Source organism: Uranotaenia lowii, unplaced genomic scaffold, assembly GCF_029784155.1.
Source record: "Uranotaenia lowii strain MFRU-FL unplaced genomic scaffold, ASM2978415v1 HiC_scaffold_248, whole genome shotgun sequence".
NCBI lineage: Eukaryota > Metazoa > Arthropoda > Insecta > Diptera > Culicidae > Uranotaenia > Uranotaenia lowii.
The window spans coordinates 1-25400 of NW_026598144.1; the positions used below are offsets into that span (position 1 = coordinate 1).

At 39.0% G+C, this 25400-nt stretch overlaps 2 protein-coding genes across 4 annotated transcripts; both read right to left on the reverse strand.

The window, feature by feature from the left end:
• Window positions 1-231: 231 nt before the first annotated feature.
• LOC129759697 (sesquipedalian-1) lies at window positions 232-9124 on the reverse strand. Of its 3 annotated transcripts, XM_055757211.1 has the most exons (4): window positions 8543-9124; window positions 6124-6435; window positions 5383-5658; window positions 232-615 (listed from the first exon to the last, which is right to left on the reverse strand). In XM_055757211.1, the coding sequence occupies exons 1-4, from the start codon at window positions 8742-8744 to the stop codon at window positions 572-574; spliced, it is 834 nt and encodes a 277-aa protein (XP_055613186.1). In that variant the 5' UTR covers window positions 8745-9124; the 3' UTR covers window positions 232-571. The 3 variants fall into 3 exon arrangements, with proteins under 3 accessions (XP_055613186.1, XP_055613185.1, XP_055613184.1); XM_055757210.1 differs by having other exon boundaries at window positions 232-5616; XM_055757209.1 differs by having other exon boundaries at window positions 232-5658.
• Window positions 9125-11013: 1889 nt separating this feature from the next.
• On the reverse strand, window positions 11014-20819 carry LOC129759696 (uncharacterized). The gene is made up of 2 exons (XM_055757207.1): window positions 20202-20819; window positions 11014-12131 (listed from the first exon to the last, which is right to left on the reverse strand). Exons 1-2 carry the CDS (start codon window positions 20756-20758, stop codon window positions 11036-11038), a joined length of 1653 nt encoding a protein of 550 aa, XP_055613182.1. The 5' UTR covers window positions 20759-20819; the 3' UTR covers window positions 11014-11035.
• Between the last annotated feature and the right edge of the window lie 4581 nt (window positions 20820-25400).

Sequence of the window (25400 nt, forward strand, 5' to 3'; positions counted from 1 at the left end):
ATCAAGGGGAATGAACTTCCGACTCTTGTACGATCTTCAATGCCAGTTTGCATTTGCGGATGATAAAATCAAAAGTGTGACTGTCAGTATAGGTTTAGAGATTTCCGTTCCATAATTACCTCTTCATGTTGAAAAGGGAAGAATGCCACAGAGTGGTAAATTCCTGGAAAAAACCTATACGTAGAAGGGTTATGTTTCTCAACTTTTCTTAGGCTACAAAAACGGGTGCCCTGGATTTCGAGGGATTCATATATTTACAGATTAAAAGAAATCTTACAACTAACGTTAAGCGAACTAACACTAATGATGACCGCATAAGAGGGTTCTCTTTTGACTCAGTTTAGCTACAATAGTAATAATAGTAATAATGTCTATCGGTTTAAAAAATTCGCTCGATTTGGCTTATCTCAAGGTTGTTTGTTGGCACTGCGCGAGTTCTACGAACTTTGCATATATTTATTTCAATTTTGTTTCTTCTTCGAGTCACATCCCTTGCATCAGCACAATAAAAAGCTTTGATCGAAATGGTAAGACTACTGTATACGGGAGTGGCGGATCCATGCTGCTGCCCTCAAAAATGTGATTCTAGTGGTTTGCGCTTGCGGTGTCTCCTTGCTGCTTGGCCGTTTGCCCCCGGAAAATGTTACACACAAACACACGGGCGACGTGGAATGTGGACGATTCAGGCAGAAAAGCGTACGAACCAGAGAAAGGGGAAATCCAGAAGAATATAGAACATTGAATAAAAACAAATGGTGTGTTTGTGAGAGCGTGATGGCTATGGCTTGAAACAATGATTGGAACGTATCACGATTGCGGGTCAAGATTGATAGCGTCAAACTGGATGAGTTATGCTTTGGCCTTCTATTTGACGAAAAACAATGATTTTAAGATCGATAGCAAGTAGCAAACCACCTCAATCAAATTGCAGCATATTGTATGCCAATGGACGAATACGGCACATGCACAGATAATAGGGTGAGCACATCCAATAAATAGTTGATTTTAGACCGGAAGAACATGGAACGAGCTTAGGGTAAAGACTTGAGCAACATATGATGATTAGCAAGATATGTAGGAAGGTAGTCACAATTGTTAGATGATTGATTGTTATGATTAATTCGCATTGTTTCCGGGATCAGCACTTTGCGAGTCATTTCCATTTGAATGTATTGATGATAAATGTTTATACTTTTTCCTTACAGCTATTAATTGGTGATGCTAGTGATTTTCTGATACTGCTTATTCGAGATTTACCGATACCGGTGTAATGTAGAGTGTTGATGACAGATTTAAATGCAGTGAATTTTCTCTTTTGACCTTGGAATACGAACATCTTGACAAACCTCCAGTGAAATGTTATGTATTGGAAATCAGTCGTAACTTTTCACAAGAAATGGTGAATTCTATCTGATTTATTTTTTTTCCGGAAGAATCAACTCTATGATATTTCGTTATTTTATCCATCGAAGCTTATGTTGCGTAACATAAAATAACGTTGAAGAAATACACGCTTATCATTCGGATTTCAAAATGTTCACATTTGTGCGCATTTGGCAGGATCGCCAATCAATTAACCTGATTGGCCATTTCCAAACATCGTTTATAGAATCTGTTCCGAGAAAAACTTCTTATGTTTTCCCATTAGATTGTCTATCAGTAAACTCCAACGTATCACATGAAAGACATTTCTAATTCGAGAGAATACCTTTTGGACCAAAAATGGGTCCGGGCAATTTTCTAACGGTGATTTTTCTACTGAGTATTCAGGTGAGTCAAGGAGCGGTAGACAGCTCATGCGATTTTTACAAGATTCTAGACCGGGATGGTAAAACTGGAGCTCTTGCCAAATGATTTGTCTACCGCCATTGACAAAAAGGAACACAAGCTGAGTAGAAAGTCATCACCATTTGAACGCTGCACGGTTCAATTTATGGCCCAAAGGGCATTTCCTCGAATAATAAACGTGCTCAAAGTACCTCATTTCAAGACATTTTTGATTCGAGAAAAACTCTCTAGCCCAAAAATTGGTCCAGGCTATTTTCAAAGGATGATGACATTCTATAAAGTATTTAGATTTGTCAAAACCGGTAGACAGCGCATTTGGCAGAATCGCCTGCCATCCTGAGTAGAGTCTTGCAGTTCTATAACACAATTGGACATTTCCAAACTTCACTTTTAAAAATTTTTCCGAGAAAAACTTGTTATATTCTCCCATTAGATTGTCCATCAGTATACTCCAACGTACCATATGAAAGACATTTTTAATTCGAGAGAATACCTCTTGGACCAATTTGGCAATTTTCTAACAGTGATTTTTCTACAAGTATTCAGGTGTGTCAAGGAGCAAAAAATAGCGATTAATGGAAATTTTACAAGTTTCTAGACCAGGATGGTAAAACTGAAGCTCCTGCCGAATGATTTGTCCACCGTCATTGACAAAAAGAAATACAAGCTCAGTAGAAAGTCATCACCCTTTGAAAGCTGCACGGTTCAATTATTGGCCAAACGGCATTTCCTCGAACAAGAAATGTTCTCAAAGTACCTCATTTCAAGACATTTTTGGTTCGAGCAAACCCTTTGGCTCAAAACTTGGTCCAGGCAATTTTCAAAGGATGATGACATTCTAGAAAGTATTCAGATTTGTCAAAACCGGTAGGCAGCGCATTTAGCAGAATCGCCAATTAGCCATCCTGAGTGGAGTTTTGCAACTTTAACTTAATTGGACATTTTCAAACTTCGCTTATGAAAGTTTTCCGAGAAAACTTTCTTATATTTCCCCATAAGATTATCCATCAGTACACTCCAGCGTACCATATGAAAGACATTTTTATTTCGAGACAATACCTTTTGGAACAAAAATGGTTCTGGGCAATTTTCTAACAGTGATTTTTCTACAAGTATTCAGGTGTGTCTAGAGCAAAAAACAGCTCATTTAATAGTATCGCCAATTAATGAAATTTTCACAAGTTTCTAGCCCGGGATGGTAAAACTGAAGCTCCCTCCAAATGATTTGTTTACCGTCATTGACAAAAAGAAATACAAGCTCAGTAGAAAGTCATCACCCTTTGAAAGCTGCACGGTTCAATTTTTGGCCCAAAGGGCATTTCCTCGAATAAGAAGTGTTCTCAAAGTACCTCATTTCAAGACACTTTTGATTCGAGAAAAACCCTTTGACCCAAAAAATGGTCCGGGCAATTTTCCAAGTATGATGACTTTCTATACAGTATAAAGATTAGTCAATACCGGTAGACAGCGCATTTGCAGAATCGCCAATTAGCCATCCTGAGTAGAGTCTCGCAATCCTAACACAATTGGACATTTCCAAACTTCGCTAATAGAAGTTTTTCGAGAAAACTTCTTATATTTTCCCATTAAATTGTCCATCAGTAAACTCCAACGTACCATATGAAAGACATTTTTAATTCGAGAAAATACCTTTTGGACCAAAAATGGGTCCTGGCAATTTTCTAACGGTGATTTTTCTACCAAGTATTCAGGTGTGTCAAGGAACCGTAGACAGCTCATTTGGTAGTATGCCGATGATTGCTATTTCAACAAGTTTCTAGACTTGGATGGTAAAACTGAAGCTCCCACCAAATACTTCGTCTACCGTCATTGACAAAAACGAATACAAGCTCAGTAGAAAATCATCATTTTTTGAAAGCTGCACGGTTCAATTTTTGGCCTGAAGGTTATTTCCTCGAATAAAAATTATTCTCAAAGTACCTCATTTCAAGGCTTTTTTTCATTTAAAAAAACCCTTTGCCCCAAAAAATGGTCCGGGCAATTTTCAAAAGATGATGACATTCTAGAAAGTATTCAGATTTGTCAAAACCGGTAGGCAGCGCATTTGGCAGAATCGCCAATTAGCCATTCTGAGTAGAGTTTTGCAATCCTTGCGTATTTCAATCTTGTTCGGTAAAAATTTCAACATTATCGAACAGAGAATTGTTCATAAGCAAATTCATAACACGTGATAGATATTTTTGAATTTAGCAAACACCCTTAGGACAAAAAGATGAACCCGGAAATTTTCAAAGGATGATAATTTTTTGAAAATTATTCCTATTTGTAAAATTCCGTATGCAGCACATTTGGTAGGATCGCCTATGAATCATTCTGGACTGGAATCTTACAAACCTCGCTTACAAACAAAGCTTTTTTGAGAAAGGTTCCAATATAATAAAGCAAAAAATTGTTCTTTAGTAGACTAGACGTTTTTAATTTAAGAATATACCTTTTGAAGTAAAAATTGGTCCAGGCATTTTTGTCAAAAAAAATCACTTTCCACAGCGTTTGGATTCATAATCGAACAGAAAAAATATTTATCAGTAAACTTAAACGGCCGACATTTTAAGTTAAGAAAATACCTTTCGGACCAAACATGCCTACAGGCAATTTTCAAAGGATCATGATTTTTCCTGTAAAGTATTCAGGTTTGACAAAATGGTAAAGAGCTAATCTGGTAGAATCGCCAATTAACTATCCTCGTTTATTCAAAGCTCGCATATTTAAAGCTATGTCGAGACAGAGACGCCGACATATTTTTTTTTATGGGTTTATAAGCTACCTGTCTGACCCGGAAAGGAAAAACAGAACGAGGGGCAGAAGAGGAAACTTTACACGAGCTTAGCATAGCTTAGAACAGGATAGCGGCAACAGAGCCCGAGAGTTCTGAAGCACCAGAGGGAGGAAGCGTTAAGATAGTGCTCGACGGACTGGGACAGATGGGAGACGCCGACATAATTTACCAAAACATTTTTCTTGAACAAACGAAACAACATGTCAGGCATATTAAATTTGTAAAAATACCGTTCGGACTAAAAATTGATCCGGAAAATTTTCAAAAAATGGTAATTTGCGACCAAGTACACATTCAGGTTTGTCAAGATGTTCATTTCGTCTACCATTTCTACTTGAGGTATGCTAAAAATGGAACATTTGATATAACAACTAGGTACATACATTTGCAAAACGAGCAGTGTGTTTTCGATTCATAATTTTAACGAAGTATACAGGCTGAGCCAACGGCAATATGCTCAAAACATATTTCTAGCGGCATACTTTCGGACTAATTTAGCTAAAATTTGTAAAAAAGAAATGTTCGTACTGCCCTGCCGCGCAGGTAGCGCACATCACAAGCTCTATAATCGATAAGCGTAAGTTTCAGATAAATTAAACATTAAAGAAATAATAACTCAGAGAAGCTTTCCTAGAACATGATCAACGGTTGGTCGCCCTGCTCCATTGTCATCTTTCTAGCGTGTAAATCTGCTAGCACCGGAGCACCGAGCAGCTGATGCATCCGGTCAAAGCCAAACTCATCCACACCACTACTGATGGCCAGCAAGTCTACGTTCAAAACCATGTTCTGGCTACCGGCGCTATTATTGCTGTGGCCACTCCGAGCGGAAGCACCACTTGCAGAACGGGACAATCCGGTGCCGCCGGGTAATGCCGAGGTACTCTCTGCGACCGAGGGGCTCTTTAAATGTGATTGCGGTGCCGCCGGTGTCGTTGTGCTGCTGCTGCTACTGGCACTAGGTGGGGGAGCTGGTGCCTTGCGGGTGACCTGCGGTGATACTAGTGCGCTGCTGCTAGGAGTTGTTTTACCTGTGAAAGTAGCCGTCGGAAAGTCGGTGCTTACGTCCAGTGCTGCTCAACGAATCATCAACGATACGGATTCGGAAGTTGAATGCGAGTGTCGATTAGAACATAAGACAACCAATTGTTTTTGGGATTAGTCTTTTTAGTACTGAGACCGGTAGATTGGGAGGGTATTTGAGATGGGGAAATTACTATAGATAATCCTAATTGATATTTTAGAAAAGAGCTGAATTATCTCGATTCTTGCAGATTTAAATCATAATGCCTATGAAGAGATCGGATATAGATCATTTAAATTATTTTCTGTGTTTCTGTGTTCTGATATTTAAAAAAAACTATGGAATGTTCTTTGGAATCAAGATAATCCAAACGATAGGAGATTGAAGCACATGCAAAACGAACAAAATTTGGAAAAAAAATGGTAAGCGCCAAGCTCCGGCAAAAAAAAAGCGAGGACGTTCCAGTTACGACAGATAGTACTTAAATAAGTAGTGAACAACATCGATCACCTACCGGCATTGGAGGCAAATTCCGTTGGAGGTGCTGGCCGGTTGAAGGGATTCTGTCGTCGGGGTGGTGCCCGTGGTGGAACCGTCGTCAGCAACACATTCTGCTCCGGGATTTGCTCCTTGCAGCCTTCGATTTCGTCCAGTTGTCGTTGTAGCTCAGCAACCATCAGCTTCATATAGTCGTAGCCGGCACAGGTCAGTGCCTTCATCCACTGTTCCATGTTGCTTTGGGATTCGGTGCTCAGGAAGTAGGTTCGATTGTTGGGACCGTGGAACATTATCTGGAAGCAGTACTGTTCGCCTTCTTCAGCGAGCTCTGTAAGAAGAATTTGAATTTGTGATGACAATTGCGGAACATGAAGATAGAAAACATCTCGTTTGAGTTTTAGGCTCAGTCCTAATGTGCCCATGTGTATCAGCTTTAGGGGATCTGCTCAAGGAAATTCATTAGTAAGTATTGCTAATTTATGGTTCTAAGTAGATAGGAAAAAAGTTCGTTGACTAATGTACGACTCAAAAAATATACCCCAAATATTTTGTTTAAGCTGAAGCAGTCGCTCAATTATCAGCCTTTTATTATCATGTATAATATAAGCCTGGTCATAACACGCATATTTTGTTCCATTTACTACTTATCATTTGAAATGGATAATCGCTTGGTTCTAATTCGGTATTGATTTCAGAAGTTTTTTTAGAAAATTATTAAATTCTCACCAAATGTAAATTTCCAAAATATTCAAGTTTATGTTTCAAATCCAAAAATTGAAGCAATTTTCTGAAAAATAGATATTTAATTTTATTTCAGTTTAGACAGAATGCACAAACTTAGCAAAACTGGAATTAACATTTTGAAACTGGATTATAACAGCATCCACCCCATTTAAAATTACCCGAGGGAGAGCCCCATTATTACTCATTCGCCCTATCGACAGGGTTGCCAACTAATTTTCAGAAAAGTCTGGAAGATTTTTAAAAAATGTCTGGAAATTTCTGCAAATGTCTGGGCACCTAAGTTTTGAAGGTCAGTCACGTGCTCTGTCTGAGTCTCAATTTAACATACATCCTCAAAGCATTTGCCAAGGTTTCGAACCCTTATTGAATTCATAGTTCATGAAATTCCCGATTTTGTAAAACAGGAAACAAAACAAAAATCCGAATATTTATTTTTGAAACCACCTACCTAGACTTAGATTTCTAAGATTTGCCACTGTTTTTATATTTTTTTCAAAAATCGTCCTGAATTGCCCGACCATGTAGAAACGTGTGATGGAAAGTATGGTATTTTTAAGTTAAAAATCATCGTTCTTTGAAACTACTTATTTGAAGATATTTTGCTCAAATTCGACCTTCATATAATTCAATATCAAATAAGCAATTTCAAATTGCTTAGCACCTGCTTTGACATGTTTTGTTCCAGATTTCACAGAATCCAAATATCTTTGGTAACCAACACCCTAGCAGCGACAAGTCATCTGATGTCCTTTCAATTCTTTGAGACATTTTGAATATCAGAGAAACCCCTACCTGAAAAAGACCTCGTAATACATCATATGGTAATATCATCTGATTGGAAATGATCGATTCAAAACATGAGGGATATTACAATGCAATGTAACAAATATAAGGAAAATTAAATAATCGCTCTTGGTTTTATAATTAAAAACTCTCTGGAGTATTCGACCGAATAGTTTAAAAGGTCAATATTTGATATTTGGCCGTTGGCCGAGTACAAATTTTTTCGTCCATCATGCTTCCTCTCTATGAGCTTCAATTGTTCCGCCTCCTCGGCCGCCTCTCGCTTCCGATTTGCAATAGTTTCTATAACAGATTGTTTTCCTTTTTTTTGTTTTAATAGGACTCGACATCTCTCGAGTGAGTATAACGAGCATACTGGATTAACGATTTCGTTACGGTTATTCCCGTTGTTCAATGAAACAAGTTAAAACTAGTCAAAACCGATCCAACACGGTAGGAGGATCCATTTCGACCTGGTAGAAATCGGTCGAAGCCAATCGGAAAGAGATTGATGATCAACTGTGAATCCATTTTTACTTGTTTCGCCTTTTTCGTTCAAACTTCATTGAACAGACTTTCACCGAGCCAAAAATTCCCGACTTTTCGGGAGAAATTCCCGGCTTTTTCCTGCATTTTTCCCGGTGGAGTCCAAATCCCGTCTTTTTCCCGCATTTCCCGAATGGGTGGCCACCCTGTTTCCTGCCATATTACACCATGACAAAATTGAATTTTCATAGAATCTTAGAACAATTTATGTCCAAACACAAAAGTCTGGAATTGTCTGGAAGAAATGCCAAAAGTCTGGAAGTCTGGAAACCTAAAAAAATGTCCAAAAAGTCTGGAAGATCCAGACAAAATCTGGAAGGTTGACATCACTGCCTATCGATAGCGATTCATAATTCTCTCACCGACGGTGCATCCCTCCAGGATGATCATCCCGAGCGGTTCCCGGTCGCCCTTGCGCTCGAAGTAGAACAGCAGGTTGCCCTTGAGCACGAACCAGCGCCGTTGCCAGCTCTTGTTGATTTCGCCCCGCTTGTTCAGCCACCCCTCCAGATCGACCGGAGGCGTTGTGGCAAACATGCACAAATTCTTCTCGTTGATCTTCATCGTCACAATCTTTCTTCTCTGGGTTTTCAGTAGTCGTAAACGGCTACTGGAAAAGCGCGATCGATGACGCAAGCGGTCTCACAATCTCCCACACCCAGTTTAATCTTTTTCCAATCTGGGACTGGTAGCAACCTTTTTTTCACTCGAACAAAATCCGATGGCACATTTTTAAGGATTATTTATTAGCATTTAAAAAAGCAGGATCCCGTGATTGCACTGACGCTTTTCCACAATTCGAGTTATTAATATCACACTGTTTATTTGGCTAAATTTAGCACAATCGAATGTAGTATAGCAGAAAAAACAAAGTTATTCACGGCACAAAAATGCTTTTTTTCGCGACCACAGACACAACAGAATTTCCATCCGAATGACATCAGTTTTTGTCTCAATTTTTGTAAACAAACTTTGCATTGTAAAAAATTAAAACTTAAATTTGGGTTTTTTCTATACTTACCATCAAGTTCGAATTAGTTCGAACTTGGAAAACCTGGTGTTGGTATGCCAGCATTTTTGGTCGAATAATTTTGGCCGAAAAATAAATTGTATGTAAAATGATTATTTTAAGCCGGATTTTACATTTAAATCGTTTTCAAAGAAAGAACTATATTTCAATCATTTTTGTTTCGGGATGAATACACCATTGACGCTTGAAATCTATCGAGGAAAAAAATCGTTTTTGTCTTAGTTAGCAATATGGTCGTTTGTTTTATTCCAAGATAAAAGTGTTTGGATTAATTTTATTTTTAATCCGATGAGTCTTCCCAACTCCGAATTCAGTTGTTTCGATCAAATTTTTTGAGATAATGTTTCGTTGTTTGCAATGTTAAAAAATGTGGTCAAATATCGCCCATCACTAGTTTGAATTTTTATCTGGCGTGCGAAATCTGGCATGGCAGCAAGAAGCTTTATGCTTGAAGATTTTTATCCCGTCCATGGACGTGCACGTACAGTTTTTCACCAAAAAAAACTTCGGTTCCGCGTTTGGTTTTCGGAATTAAAAAGTGAGTCTCGATCCGGTTGAGTGTACACGCTCTTTTTTTTAAACTCAAAATTAAGTTGTTTTGGTTCAAAACAGCACTTCGGTGGCTTCCCTCAACTTTGAGTTTGACTGGGCAACAGCAAAACTAAGTTCTGATAGGCATACTCAATACTAAGTTCGGCAGCCGAACTCGAATTTATGCTTTTTTTCGAGGGTAGCTGATTTTCAGGGAATTAAAGGATGATTAAAATTTGTTGTACCCGGATGCTGCTGTTCCGGTACATTGCATTGCAATTACAGAGCGGTGGAAAGTTTTGACATTCCCGGTCAAAGAAAACTTCCGGATGTTTCTTCCCACGGGAAGTAAACAACATCCGGAAGTTTCCGGACATTCCAAGCCGCTCACCATATGATGACAATGACGGACAGAATTTTACGCTGACACGGTAAACATGCATTTCATTATGAAGTTCGTTCATAGTCTTCCGGTAATTGTTCCGGAACGACATAATTTTGCGACGTGTTCGTTGGTTGCTGTTCCGGTTCGGACTGAACTCGCTAAGTGTTTTCAGTCCAACAAAGAGAGTTCAATTTTTAGTTCATAAGGTCGAACTCAGCTTTGATCCCTCGCCGAAGGAAAAAAGGGGATCAATTTTGAGTTCGCAGTTCGAACTCCGTTTTGGTCCATCGCAAGAAGGGAAAAAGGGTTCTTAACTTTAAGTTCATAGAATCGAACTATGTTTTGAACCTCGGTCATACTTAATTTTGAGTTAAAATAAAAGAGCGTGTAGGATAAATTGAATCTTTAACCGAGCATGATAATTTCCGTCGGTTCCAGCTTTGATCAGTGTTGTTAACCGGAAGTTATAATTTGAAAAATAAAGATTACAGTATTGTGAAACTTGCTAGAATCACTGGAAGCGAGTCAACGCGCGTGTCATCCTTAGTGGAATCGGCGATTCTACCACCATCTAGTGGGGCATGGATAAAAAGCTACTAGCACAGAAATTGGGTGAGTACTTAACTGTAATTTTGATTGATGCCTGAAAGTCGGCAATTTTTTTTCTGATTCTTAGAACTATGATCTATTAGCCAAGCCAAACTTGTAATCACGGCGGTGTAAATATTAAATTCACTACCTGGATTTGAAAATGAATTAATGAAATTAAAATACGATTTTGATAATTGAAAAGGTTCACATCTTTTATTTAATCAAATTATTTACATACAGAAAACGAGGCGATTAGATCATTTATTTTAAACCTTGTTTAGTAAACTATACACAGTAACATTAATTTTGAAGAAAATTCTACTTCAAAGTTTTCCCATTGTTAACTATTTCACTCAATAAAACCTTGACATTTCTTCTGAGAACCTTCCCCGAGGGCGTCATCGGAAGCTTTTCTCCGAAAAATATGCCACCTCTTATTTGTTTGTAGTCCGGCAGCTTTCGACGGGCCGCCTCCAGTATCCTATTCTCATCACACGTTTCGTAACCCTCAGCTCTAACCACAAATGCCGTTACCAAATCGGATCCCGTTTCCGTTGGTAATCCAACTACACAGGCAGCGTTAACTCCCGGCACTTGTTGGATGATGTCCTCAATTTCAGTTGGGCCGAACGGAAAATTGTTGTACTTTATAATATCCTTTTTGCGATCCACTATGTACAGCAATCCATCAGCGTCGAACCTACCTATATCCCCTGTATGGAGCCACCCTTCAGAGTCGATCATCTCTTCCGTTGCTTCTTTGTTCCCTAAATAGCCCTTGAAAATGTCTCTAGCACGAATCAGTACTTCACCCTGCTGCCCGATATCCTGAGAGTTTCCGTCGTCATCAACGATTTTGAGCTCCATTCCGGCTCGAGCATATCCCACAGATCCGTCTCGATAAAATTCCCCACGAGTATGAGTAGCTGCTGTGCCTAGTTCCGAAAGGCCATAAGGAATCTCTACTGAACCTTTAGTGATGTATCGTTGAAGAGACCGCTTCAAATGAGCCGTCACCTGCCCTCCACCGCACAAAAACAGCCTTAAACTGGACAAATTGGCCCGTTCCAAGCCAGGCTCATGTATCAAGGCAAATGCTTGCGAGGGTGGCATACAAACCATATTTAGTCGATACCTCTGGAACAATTCCAACGCAAATTTAGGACTAAAAGGTCTTCTGGTGATAATTCGAGTCGCTCCCCAAAGAGTTCCAACCAGCAAAATCATCAAGCCGGACAGCCAGTAAAGGGAGCTGAACGCGAAAATGCGCTCCCCGTGAAGACAGTCGAAGAAGTTGGCAACGTGTCTGATACAGTTGGCATGTGATAGGCAGACGACCTTGGAACGGCTGGTCGTCCCGGAAGAACAGATCATGACGGCCGTCTGCCGGGAGGCATCAGTTACGTTGACGGGCCTGCAAAAAAGAAATGTTTTTTTTTTACGAAATTAATTTGCGGCTTTATCGGTGAGGGTTAAAGAGTTGAAATGTGTTGTAACCTGAGAATCTTTATAATAAATTCATCTGAAACTGACTTGAATGGATAAATCTTTATTACTCCATTTGCTTGGTTGGTTGACAACTAACTACCCCCGTTCACAACGATTGCTTAGTTTTATATTAAATCTATTCTAAATGCAAAACTACCACATCTCCCTTTCTTTTGAAATTTAGAAAAAAAACATTTATTTGTCTGGAACAGCCTTGGTATCAGAAAGTTGATGTTGGAGGCCTCTTCGCTCACTAGAAATGGTTGGCTTATCCTCAATCCTAAACCTTGCAGTTGCAGGTGTTTGAACAATCATCAGCCCGCCGCCCACGTAAGCATGTTCTTCCATATTGGCCGACGTCGGATTGTTCATGCGGCTGGTTTGCGGAGATCGTCCTCTTCATCCCGTTACTCATATTTCTCTCGAATTCGGACTACGTGGTTTCCTTTCAATTGTGAATAAAGCCAAAAACGGTAGTCTTTTCCGTGGGAGATCCTTGGCGTATCCCATCGATCGAACCGTTCGGCTAGTGTTACCAAGGACTTGCTCCATATTCTGGGCTAGAAAGCCATTAACGTTTCGCTTGTTGATGCTCCGAAGCTTAAAAACTGCTTTGAGAAACTTTACGCTCTCCTTTGAGGCATTTTCTTAAACAGCTTTGAGATATATAAGCTCTTCTTTGAGGCATTTTTTTAAATCTTCTTTTTGAGATTTTCAATGCTCTCCTTTGAGGCTTTTTTTTATCTCCTTTGAGATATGCATATTAGCTCTCCTTTGAGGCTTGTATATTAGCTCTCCTTTGAGGCTTTTTTAAAATCTCCTTTGAGATATTTTAGCTCTCCTTTGAGGCTTTTTTTAAATCTCCTTTGAGATATTTTAGCTCTCCTTTAAGGCATTTTTTAAATCTCCTTTGAGACATATTAGCTCTCCTTTGAGGCTTTTTTAAATCTCCTTTGAGATATTTTAGCTCTCCTTTGAGGCGTTTCTCTATCCCCTTTGGGCTTTTTCAAAACTCCTTTGAGCTTTCGGATTACATTCCACGTCCTACCACGTCTATGGCGTTTTGAAAAAAATTACTATACTCATACTTAACTCCCTCATCCGATCTATCAGCGGGTGGGTTCGACTCGTCGCCAATGTTGTAACCTGAGAATCTTTATAATAAATTCATCTGAAACTGACTTGAATGGATAAATCTTTATTACTCCATTTGCTTGGTTGGTTGACAACTAACTACCCCCGTTCACAACGATTGCTTAGTTTTATATTAAATCTATTCTAAATGCAAAACTACCACAAAATGAAAGGCGGATAGACGATCAGAAGAGAATTCTAAGGTGGTGAAAAGAGCGAAGAGCATTTGAAATAGAAGCTTGACCACATGCTAAATTCTTTGTCCCGCATCAATTAACTGTATTGAAGAAGTAGTACCCAATAGAGAAGGCACTACATTTTTCGATACAGTTAATTATGGATGGTTCGACCGCCATGTGAGTGTGCACATGTGCCGAACGGACTTTTTTTTACTCTCGTCTAAACTTATAGAGAAAAAATACAAGTTATTCAATTGAATTTCGTTAGGTTTTTCTTCAGCATTCATAAAACGTTTATAAAAGTTCGCAGACTTTTCTTCATAAGAATGCTTTGGAAAGACGTCATTTCAGTACTGAAAGAACATAGAATTTATAAAGAAAAGTTGATGTCGAACAGACCCAAGCTACCAGAAGCTCCTAGAACATGCTAATGAAAATTCAGTCTGCGGTGCCTTATAAACATTTAAATCGATTTCATGAGTTAAAGCGAATTGTAATTTATTTTACATGGCAGTTCTCAAATAAACGAATTCTACGGTTTTTCGAAAACCCAAGTCCCAAAAACTCGATATTCGGCATAACTGTTAGAGGTGCTTTTTGATAAGTAAGTAAGAAAAACTGTTCTGTTGAATGGTACAATGTAGAATGATTTTTTTTTCAGGGATTTTCATCCTATTAGATGATTCATATCATACCATGGGATTAATGATTTATTTTCTAAAATTCTCCCCCTTTTATACCCGCCAACTGACGTGTGTTGTTTATTCTAATGATTACATCGATGTACTCCATCACTCCTCCTGGTTTGAGTCCAATCTTCGTTCGCAGTTGTTCCGGACGGACACGGCTCAACGGTTTCGTTAAGGTCCGCCAGCATTAGTTCTGTCAAGAAAGATTACATTTCGTTCCGCCAAGTTCTTGATGAAGTGGTACTTGGTTTCCACGTGTTTGGAGCTTTTTCCGCTACTTCCGGTCACCAATTTAATGTAGCTCTGATTGTCTTCCTTCATTCGGGTTGGACCTTTCACCGGTTCACCAAAATCAAGAAGCAGTTTCCGTAACCACAGTTGTTCCTGGCAGCCTTGAGGAAGGGAAATCTATTCCGATTCGGTTGAAGAAAGAGTCACGCATGTTTGTTTCTTGGCTCCCCACAGAATGGTACCGCCACCGAGCCTAAGCAGGTAACCTGAGTTGGATTTCCGGTCTTGTTCCGCGCTTGCCCAGTCTGCGTCAGCATATCCTTCTAATTCATCTGAGCCACCTCCCAGATGAAGCTTGAGTTCCACAGTTTCCTTGAGGTACCGTAGGGCTCGCTTTGCCTCCGTCCAGTCCGCCTTGGTTGGTTTTGACCCCTTGTTTTCAAGAATCGATGCGCAAATCCCGATGTCTGGCCGCGTGTTCACCGCCAGATACAGCAAACTTCCAACGAGGCTCCGATATTCGTCGGAATTGGGAAGATCCTCCGTCTCCTCCTTTTGTTGTATGTAGCCGGGATCCATCGGAATTCTCGACCCTTTCGCATCGCTCATGTTGAACCTCTCCAGCAGCTTCTCGAATTATGCCTTTTTACCCAGATCGAAACCTTCCCTTGATCGGACCACCTGGATACCAATGAACTGCTTCACATCTCCAAGGGACGTTGTCTGGAAATTCGTCTCCAAATATCTGAAGACCTGTTGAAACTCGGCTTCACTGAATGTTGCGACCAACATATCGTCCACATTCGACGGTTTGAATCCAGCTTTCCGCATAACATCGTCCAGCTTGAGATTCCAGATTAGTGCCGACTGCTTTAGACCGTGAAGACTTTTAAGCAGATGACAAACCTGTCCCTTTGCAGCAGCGGCACCAGGCGGGGGCTTCATGTAGATGGTTTCATCTAAACCACCGTTTAGATAGGCCGTCTTCACGTCCACGTGTTTCATCAACATTCCACGACGAGCAGCAATGGTCACTAGTAGTAAGCGTAACGAAGCTTGCTTATCTACTGGAGCATAAACCTCTTCGTAATCCAAACCTTGGCGTTGATTGAAACCTTGTGTCACCAAACGAGCCTTGTACCAGATCGTTTTTCCGAACTCGTCTTCCTTCCTCTTGAAGATCCATCGACAACCACGACTGATGTAGTGATTTGAGTTCGTCGGATATGGCTTCTTTCCAGAGTTCTCGGTTCGGACCACTCAAGGCTTCCTGATAATTCTTAGGATCAGTCGACGATTCTTGAGCGACCACCACCGCTTTCTGCTGTTGCCTTTTCAGTAGATTTTGGTTGCTCCTCCTCAAATTGCTCCTCCTGAATTTAGCCATTCTCGGCTGCAAGCGGACGATCAGCGTCGCCATCGGTATCACCAGAATCTCGGAAATCGTTGTCTTCATCGATGCGTTATTCTACCAATCGGATTGAGAACCATCGGTGGCAGCTCTTGGACCTCGGTTTTCTCAGATTCCAGCCTTTTCGAAGAACCATCTTGTATCGTAAGGAACCGGACATCTTTGCTGAAAAACACCTTTTTTAGTTTTCCTGTCGATGAAACGCCACGCTTTGTGTTGCTGAGAGTAGCCAACAAATGTCAACTTCTTCGCTTTGGACTCCAATTTTGATCTGGTTTCTTTCGGGATCAGCACGAGCGCATCTGTGCCAAAAACTTGCAGATGCTCCACATCAGGCTTGCTTCCATGCGATGCCACAGTTCGTATGGCGTCTCAGGAATCGATTTTATTGGTAATCTGTTCTGGAGATAATTGGTCGTGTTAATGGCCTCACCCTAGTATCGGTACTCCATGCCAGCTTCCATCTGTGCCAAAAACTTGCAGATGCTCCACATCAGGCTTGCTTCCATGCGATGCCACAGTTCGTATGGCGTCTCAGGAATCGATTTTATTGGTAATCTGTTCTGGAGATAATTGGTCGTGTTAATGGCCTCACCCTAGTATCGGTACTCCATGCCAGCTTCCAGGAGCATACACCTCACCATCTCGACCAGCGAACGGTTCTTTCGCTCCGCGACACCGTTCTTTTGAGGAGTATATGCCGTTGTGCATTGCTGCAGGATTCTTTCGCTTCTGAGGAACTTAGCCATCGCATACCCTCTGTACTCGCCACCTTGATCGGACCTTTGGCGGCCGGCCGAATTGTGTCTTCATCTCACGGACAAAATCTTCGACAGCTTCCAACGTTCCAGACTTCTTGCTCAGAAAATACAGCTTAGTGTAGCGGCTGTAATCGTCGATAAGAGTAAGGAAGTACCGTCGTCCTGCAGGCGTCGCCGTGTTCATTGGTCCGCACAAGTCGCTGTGAACCAGATCCAGAATTTGTTTCGATGACCTCTGCATCTTCTTGGGAAACTTTTGGTCTGCACCTTCAGGACCGATGGACCAACCGTAACAGCTTCACGACGTTTCTGGACCTCGTTGATAATCCTCCTTCATCAAAGCCAATGTCAACTCTTCAGCTGATCGATTCTCCAACGTCGTCTTCAGAGCATCGAAGGTACTCGGTAGGCTACGGAAGACCAAAATCACCTGCAGATCGTCAACCAGAACGGTTCCAGCATTCGCCAACTTCTCAAAAAGTCCCTCAAACTCAAGTAAGTGCTCCTCGACTTCGTCACCTTCTTCGTATTTCAGGTCGCAATTCTTCTTCAAGATGTGGACCTTAGAACTAAGGGTCTTAGTTTCGTGTTGCCGCTTGAGATTCTCCCATACATCCTTCGCCGTGGTAGTATTCCGGATGTGCCCGACCTCCAACTTCCAGGAGTCGTAGTTCTCATTAGTTAGCTTCGCTAATCCATTTCTTTCCATTTCAACTTCTTCAAAGCGCAGGCCCATAACTTGTTAGAGGGGCTTTTTGATAAGAATGAACAACTGTTCTGTTGAATGGTACAATGTAGAATGATTTATTTTCTAAAATTCTTCCCCTTTTATACCCACCAACTGACGTGTGTTGTTTATTAAAATGATTACTTTGATGTACCGTAAAACGAGGTAACTTTGATCACCGGGGAAACTTTGACCAACAATATATTTTTGCACATTAATATCAATAGCTCAGTCTATAGCTTGAATTTTTGAAAACTGTTTTCAACATTTGAAAGCCAATTTATTGAGTAGGCAAAATTTGGTTTGTATTTGATTTTGTGCAATAATGCCAATTTTAGGATTTAAAATATCTTTGTTTTCTAAGGCTCGCAAACAAACAGCTCTTCTGATGATATCTAAAACTATTTAGAAGAAAATTTTTTTTTGTTTCGATTATAGTCGTTTTACCATCTTTATGGCATTCGCGACTTTATCAACGTTGCAGTTGGCTGATCGTTATTGATTAAAACTATCCGGTACAACTGTGTTCGATGTTTACTCTTGGGCTCGAACTCGCGGACATCGGCTCAGGAGACAACGGACTTGCCAACTGAGCTATATCACACGCCTGATAGTTTAGAAGCAAACGGTTTGTTGAAAGTGGAAGAATATTTAAAAAATAAGGACATTTTCCAAGAGAAAGCCCGTAATGGACAAATAGATAGGAACCCTATCAAATGATTAACTTTGAAGAAAAAATTAAAATGGAAATAGTTAGAGGGCCTACAGGAATGTGTGAAGGTAAAATTTCATTTGTATTTTGTAGCTTAAACTATTCAATAATTAATTTAATTTTTGCCCCTAAATGTATGCAACATATGAGCAGAGATGCCATTCTCTACCGAGAAAAACGGAGAACGGAGAAAAAAACACCCCCGTGCGATAGTTGCAAATCACCCGGGTGAGATTTTTCGATCCTCTCCACACATTATTCGCACCCCGGTTTCGAAAGCCACACACACCTTAGTTCAATAGCTCCGGCGTGCGAGGATTTGTCACTGTAGAGCACCCCGGTGAAAACACAGAACCGACTAGTTGAAGCCACCAAAAAGCAAAGACAAAAACAAACACGACGGTGTGCATAATAATAGCATCAACAACGATGAATGTTTCGGGCGAGTGGTTCAGCTTCGTATGTGTTGGTAAACGCAACAAGCCAAGCCAGCTGCCGTCGCTGTCGCTCTCCGTGGTGAAAACATTTTTTCACTGTAGTGTGCGTTAGCTCTGTCGTGTTGATTTACAGATTCTCTACAGAGGTTCGGCTAAAAATCTCTGCGGTGCGTTTCAGAGAATCTCTACCGAGAATCGAAAACCGAGCACGTGGGTGATTCTCGTAAGAGAAATTGCAAGCCTGCATATGAGTTATTTTTTCGATTATTTTTTTTTTAAAGAAAACGTTAAAAAGCAGGGTAAAATTTATAAACTAACATTTGTAAATATTATGAAGGTGTTTTGTATCCTTTATGATCAAGAAAACTCGTACAAACCGTCGAAAATAGAGGCTGGTCAATGTTACCCCAAAGCATCCGATTCAAAACAGAGACGAACTCGATTTTTTAATCAAATTCGAAGTAGTCTAATTAATTTCTGCAATCATGTTTTATGTTCATAGGAGTCCAGTACTGGTTTTAAAAATATGAAACATGCCACATTCTCCTTTACAGGAAAAATAATCGAAAAATATTGAAAAAATTAATCAATATTACCCCGGATTACGGTACTCAATCTTCTAATCCCCCCTTAGGTGCTTTTTAAGGCACGATAATCGAAACTTAGAGCCTCGAGACAACCCTAACGCAAGTCTGATAAATAAATGAAATTTTGCAAGTCTTTTTTTTTTTGTTCCAACTAACAAAATCTACCTAATTAGGACTGAACAAATATAAAATTCTTTTTTCTCAATTTGTTTTTTTTTTGTTGAGTCTATTTGATTGTCTTTCTCTTGTAGTTAGATTTCAAATAAAACAGTAAATTGCTTCTCGAAATAAGTGGATAAAATATCAATAAATCTTAGATTAGATATGATGTTAAACAGATCTTCACTAAAGGAGTCTCAAAACAAGTTTCAAAACATCTAATTAAGAATTGGGATATGTGTAATTTTAACTTGATTTGCATTCTCGTTTTATTCAGATGTTTTACTGTTCAATATGTTTATTTACTGAGTATCACAGCACATTTCACAGTGTTCCATTTGATAAGATCCTGACTAAAAGATAAGTTTTAATGGAAAACGTCGTTGTAAATACATTTAAAAAAAGCGCATCGACGTTTTCCAAAGTGCGCTTGTGATATATAGCTCAGTTGGCAAGTACGTTGTCTCCTGAGCCGATGTCCGCGAGTTCGAGCCCTAGAGTAAACTTCGAACACTGTTGTACCGGATAAGTTTTTCAATAACAATCCGCCAACTGCAACGTTGATAACGTCGCGAATGCCATAAAGATGGTAAAACGACTTTAATCGAAAAAAAAAGTTTTCCAAAGTCTTAAAATCTATTCTTAAATTCCTACATCAAGTCCAATATTAAGTCGGCGTATGAATCGTTTTGGTGATGTCTGGCTTTTGTTTGAAGCTATTGAATTCATACGTTGAAAAGTTCGGATTTTCAAGTCCAATGAAGTCACTGGTTACTGCCTCCAAAAGTACTTATAATTGTTTGCTCAAATGTCAAAAAAATTTAGAAAAAAATTAAAAAAAATCTTAGAATCTTAAAAAAATAATTTTATAAGGGAGTTAACACATCTTATGAATCTTCTGAACTAGAATCGTAACTACAGTCTCAAAAAAGTCACCAAATTAAGCTTCTATTCGCCGTGCATACCAACCTAAAAGTATCTTCCGATCCAGTTGATATCAGCAGGTCCTCCACGTGACTACAGCCTTCAATGCGATCGCCATCCATTTGAAAAATCGTTGCTTCTGAGCCCATATTTCGACAGGCTGCCTTCATCTCCTCCAACGTTTTTCCCGTGTCACAAAATATCAACCTCGGTCGAACCGTTTCAAGCATGTGTCCCAAATCTTCCCTATCGAAGGAAGGATCCAACGTATTAACCGGAATTGCCAGTGCCAAACAGGCAAACAAAACGGGCGCCGTATGATCCCCGTTTCCTACGGCCATCACGCACGAATCACGTTGGCTGAAACCTCTCCCGGACAAATTTTGGGCTATTTTGATCGCCCGAAGTCGCAATTCGGCCCCGGTAATCTCGGAATCACTGTCCGCGTTAATTTGTACCACCTGCTGTCGATTTTTATCGAGTATACTCAACACCAGTTGGGCCAGGTTTTGATCCGGATTGTAGGGCGGAGCGGAAGGAATTCCGCACCAGATTTTGTTTTCGGGATCGTAGAACGTGAACACATCTTTCAGGGGACGCATTCTAGTTTAGATTTGATGAGAAAAAACGAGCTTATCAACGGAACTCTGCACCGAGACAGGTCTAAGGAGTAACTGTTACAGGCGAGTGCATCAACTATTTGAAAGTTGTTGAGTCAGGTCGTTGAGTCCAGCAGCTATCAAGCTTGGAGGTGATAAAGCCTCAGAGATGCAATTATCTGTAGGCTAAGTAGAAGGAAAACATAGATGATAGTTACCGACGAGTAATAGAGGGCAGGACATCGCGTTTGTTTTGAAAAACTTAAAAAAATGATAATTTCATTATTCTTCAAATAATGGATTAGTGAAAAACATTTTTTTGAATAAATTTAATTTATTGATTCGGTTTCTTATGTCATCCAAATTAGTAAACAGGCTTCTTCATTTTTTTCTTAGCTGGGATGTTTTGTTTCAAAGTACTCGACTAACTAGTAACAAGTGTTCGATTCTTGCTAGTTAAGCCAACATCATGACATCAAGTAGAGCCAAGTATTTTTATCTCGATCTCGAAGGTAATCCAAATAGAAGGACTGTAACAAACAAAATTAGGTTAAACGGTTTTCAGTGACGGTGCGTGATAAGCATTTTAAATAACTTGCCCTATTTATAAAAAAAATTAGTAGGTATAATTTGGCGAATTTCAAACCTACATTAAAAAAGTTGAGTTTCATTGAAGGTTTCAAAGAAGTTTGAAATCAAAAGTTTAACCGTCATCCGTCTCAGATTTTTTTATTCGTTAAAGTTCCAGAAGTGTCAATTTAACACTCCTGACTAGAACCGCAGTATCTCCAAAATACCAACCAAAATATGATTTTCAGACAATAGTGCTCTACAGAATTCAGTTTATTTATTTTTTTTTTTTTCAAATTTGAGGAAAACGAAAACGAAACAAGCTTCTTAAGGCTGTATACCAATTAGAGATCTACCGAATATTAGGCGCCGAAATACAACCAAAAAACCGTTAAGCCGAATAATTGAGCTTAGTATTCTGCCGAATACGCCGAAGGTTTATTTTCAAAATTTGTACAAAAGAAGTTTGTCAAATTTTACAAATGATGTTGGATGAAATATCCAAAAACAATTTTTAAGAAGCTACCCAACAACCAAAAATACAAAGTTTCAGTGAAACATCTAAGATGTACCTTTCACTGTAGATCGTACTAAAGAGTGCTGACAAATACCGCTTTATACATAGATTACCGATTATTCCAGATTTTTTTTTATGAATTCAAGATGAGCCAAATCAGACCAGGATGCTCAGATATTATTAAAAACTTCCCGTATTTCTTCCCGAGCATATACATATTATTCGCTATATTAAATTTAAAAAAACTCAAATTCCTCTTTGAAAAGTATTAGTTTTTGTGTCCAAAATCTATTTTTTAGAATTAATTGAATAATGATCATCAATTTTTTAAACACTTAGGATTTGAATGCGTTAAACTACTATTTTGAAGATATTTTTATTAATAAGCAATTTCAAATTTCTTTCAACACGTTATAGCCTGGATTTCATCGACATTTTTTCTCTTTTCGATAGACGCCCTAAAAGCGACAAGTCATGTCCTTTTAGTGAGTGATGACATTTTGAAAATCTTCTCTTGAAATCTTGAATATACGAGAGACGCATTCGAGAAGAAGATCTTGATCACACTACTGGTTGAGAAAAGTCGGCTCTAAAACTTCAGGGGCATAAGATGGGAGAAATAGAAGCTTTTGTCGTTTTCTAAAAAACGTTAAGAAATATTCAACCGAATATTCGGCCGAATATTTGTTTGACCGAATAGTTGAAAATGTCAATATTTGGTATTCGGCCGTTCGTCAAATACCACTCTTCGGTACATATCTAATAGACTAATACCAATTATCGAATGCTTAAAAATCCACTTAGGAAGTAGACGTTGGGATCTACATGTTGCACATTAGACCGGTGCATTCTTTGTACGGAAATTTGTTTTTGCTGCCAAAAACAGCAATAACAATTTTGGAAGCGATTCACCTAGCCCTGAATTAGGACAACGATGGAAATTTGGATGGGAAAATGAATATTCTTCATTCAAAAATCGCCAGAGATGTACATAAAAGTCCAAAAAATATATCTGCACTCAGAAAAGATATTTTGTCGAGGCAGCCCATAGCCATGTGTCAATTAAGAATGACCATCAAAACTTGATGGCAACTCTGGGTAGAAGTAGAACTAACAATATAACAAAAAAGATAGTTTTGAGAGCTGACAAATAACCACCTGATTCAAAAGGCTTGCGATTTAGACTTGAAATCCTTAAGAAAAACATATGGGAGCAGAAAGTCAAGAACTGTAAAAAATTTCACTCAAATTGGATAACTGTAAGGCGACCCTGAAAATTCTGGAAAGTCTTAAAGTTGAATATACATAATAAGACAAACGTTAAGAATTTTCACCAAAAAAATCATAATTCGTTCTGTCGGCAATGCAAAAAATTCCTAGTTCAATTAATTGAAGGTTTTAAGTCAGAGAATGATTGCTTCAAATTCATCAAGTTGTTTTGAACAAAACACAAAAAGTTACAGCTTCATTAAATTACATTTTTCTTAATATATATTTAGTATGAGAAATACATGGAAATGGAAATACAAAAAATCTCTCTATATCTTGTTTCCCTTTTAATTTTTTTGTCTATGTCCCCGATGTGTCCTTTAGCTTCAAAATAGCTTGTGCGTCTGATCTCTGTGCCGAAAAGGATTCGTAAATGTCTTAAGAGCACCTTCACTGATTTCTCGGTTATTATCGTATAAGTTCGATTATTGTCGCATAAATAAAAAAACTCATGGGAAGGTGTCAGTAGGTTTTGACACTAAAACCTAGATCGTACGAAAAAATGTATAAATTGCCAGTTTTCTATTTATTGTAAATTGTAGTCTTTTTCTCTTTACTTTAAACATAATCTGGAGGATGGTACAATAGACTGAGACGATTTGGGGTCATTTTTGAATCTCTCAAACCCTGGGGTCTTTAAAGCTCCGTTTTGGTTCAAAACTCATCCATGTTTTTTGCTGAATTTTTAAGTAACGATTACATGAGTAAATTTGAACTTTTGAATTAGTATGGGATAATTGAATATTTTTTACTGAAAAATCAACATAATTTTCGATTTGTCTGTGGAACCGAGCCTGCTAATAGTTTTTGTGCCAATTTATAAATTCTTCAAAGAAAATTTTCCGCAGAACAACTTTGTCGAAGACCCTAATTTTGCATCTTATTAGGCGAAAATTTATTAGCCAAAAAAAAGCTTTTACGACCTCAGAGGGGTGCAAGTGCCTAAATGATAGTTTCGGTCAAACTTGCTTCAAAGTTGTGAAGGTGCTTGATTTTTCATATGTTTTTCAAATTCGAGCAGTTATGTTTCAATAAAAAAAGTGTTCGAGAAGATCATAAAAATCCTGAGTTTTGCATTAGATGTACATCGAAACATGAAGAAACGTTAGGTCTACTAACTCAAAATTGGGGATTTTGGCACTTGCACCCTCTGATCCTGAGGGCCTCAGTTAATAGTTGTTTTATATATGATGTTAACATGTAACCATGTAACCTGATGACTTAGACCTGAGACCTAGAAAATGAGCCCTGAGACATAAATGCACAAACGAATCCTTACACTTGAGACCGAAGATCTGAGGCCTGAGACCTGGGACATTAGATATTAGACTTGCCACATAAGATTTTAGATCTGAGTACTGAAACTTGAGTCCTGAGATCTGAAACATGACCCATGGGACTGAAGACATTCGATATGAGACATGAAACCAGTGAAGTGAGATATCAGATGTGAAACGTGAAGAATTATACGTAAGAAGTGGCGAGTTAGACGTGGTAGTGCCGCTATCAAGCCTACCCTTTTCTGTTACCTGAGACTTGAGAAGTAAGACATGATACCTGAGAAGTGAAACGAGAGTACCTAGTTAGAAGTAACACGTAAGAAATGAAATGTGAGATGTCAGAAGTGAAACGTAAAAAGTGTGATGTACGACGTAAAAAGAAAAAGATGAGATGTGAGAAGGGAGGCATGAGATGTGCAAAGTGAGACGTGAGATTTGCCCTTCAATGTGTCATGTCTTACATATCATGTCTCATGTCTCATGCCTGAAGCCTCAAGTCTCAATGTCTCATTTCTCATGTCTGAACATTTCAAGTCTCATTTCTCATGTTTATTTTTCTGGTCTTTCTTTTTCCATTCAAAAAGATTGCGAATATTTTATCTCAGATACCGTGTTGATCCCGAAAACGGCGTTAAAAAGCGGTGTAAAAAGTCATTTAAAAATCTTGGTGTTCCTCACTTTTAGCAAATCTTGGACAAGGTTGCAAAAAAATCTGTGTTTTAATTTTTGTTATTTTACCCAAGAATTCTGTGATGCAATTTCCTCAAATTTCATGAAAAAAATTAGGGACTTATTTATATTTTACTTGGGAATAATCATGTAACAGTTATTTTGTTGATGTATTCAGGATTATTTTGATCATAAGTTAAAAGCTGGAAATCTTCTGTAAAATTGCTCTCAGTGTACATACTTAATGCCCATCGAGGTACCCCTCGTACGTCATGCACGAAAAAAGCAAAAGGCGATTTCGTTCGGTGTAGGAGATAGAAGAAAAAAGAAAAAACGACAA

Excerpts from the sequence above, each read along its gene's own strand:
- LOC129759697 (XM_055757209.1), bottom strand. The coding sequence starts at position 8,744 with ATGAAGATCAACGAGAAGAATTTGTGCATGTTTGCCACAACGCCTCCG. Across the intron at positions 6,436-8,542 it reads CCTGGAGGGATGCACCGTCG|AGCTCGCTGAAGAAGGCGAA; the intron begins GTGAGAGAATTA and ends TTCTTCTTACAG. Across the intron at positions 5,659-6,123 it reads GGAATTTGCCTCCAATGCCG|CACTGGACGTAAGCACCGAC; the intron begins GTAGGTGATCGA and ends TTCGTTGAGCAG.
- LOC129759696 (XM_055757207.1), bottom strand. The coding sequence starts at position 20,758 with ATGCGTCCCCTGAAAGATGTGTTCACGTTCTACGATCCCGAAAACAAA. Across the intron at positions 12,132-20,201 it reads GGATCGGAAGATACTTTTAG|GCCCGTCAACGTAACTGATG; the intron begins GTTGGTATGCAC and ends TCTTTTTTGCAG.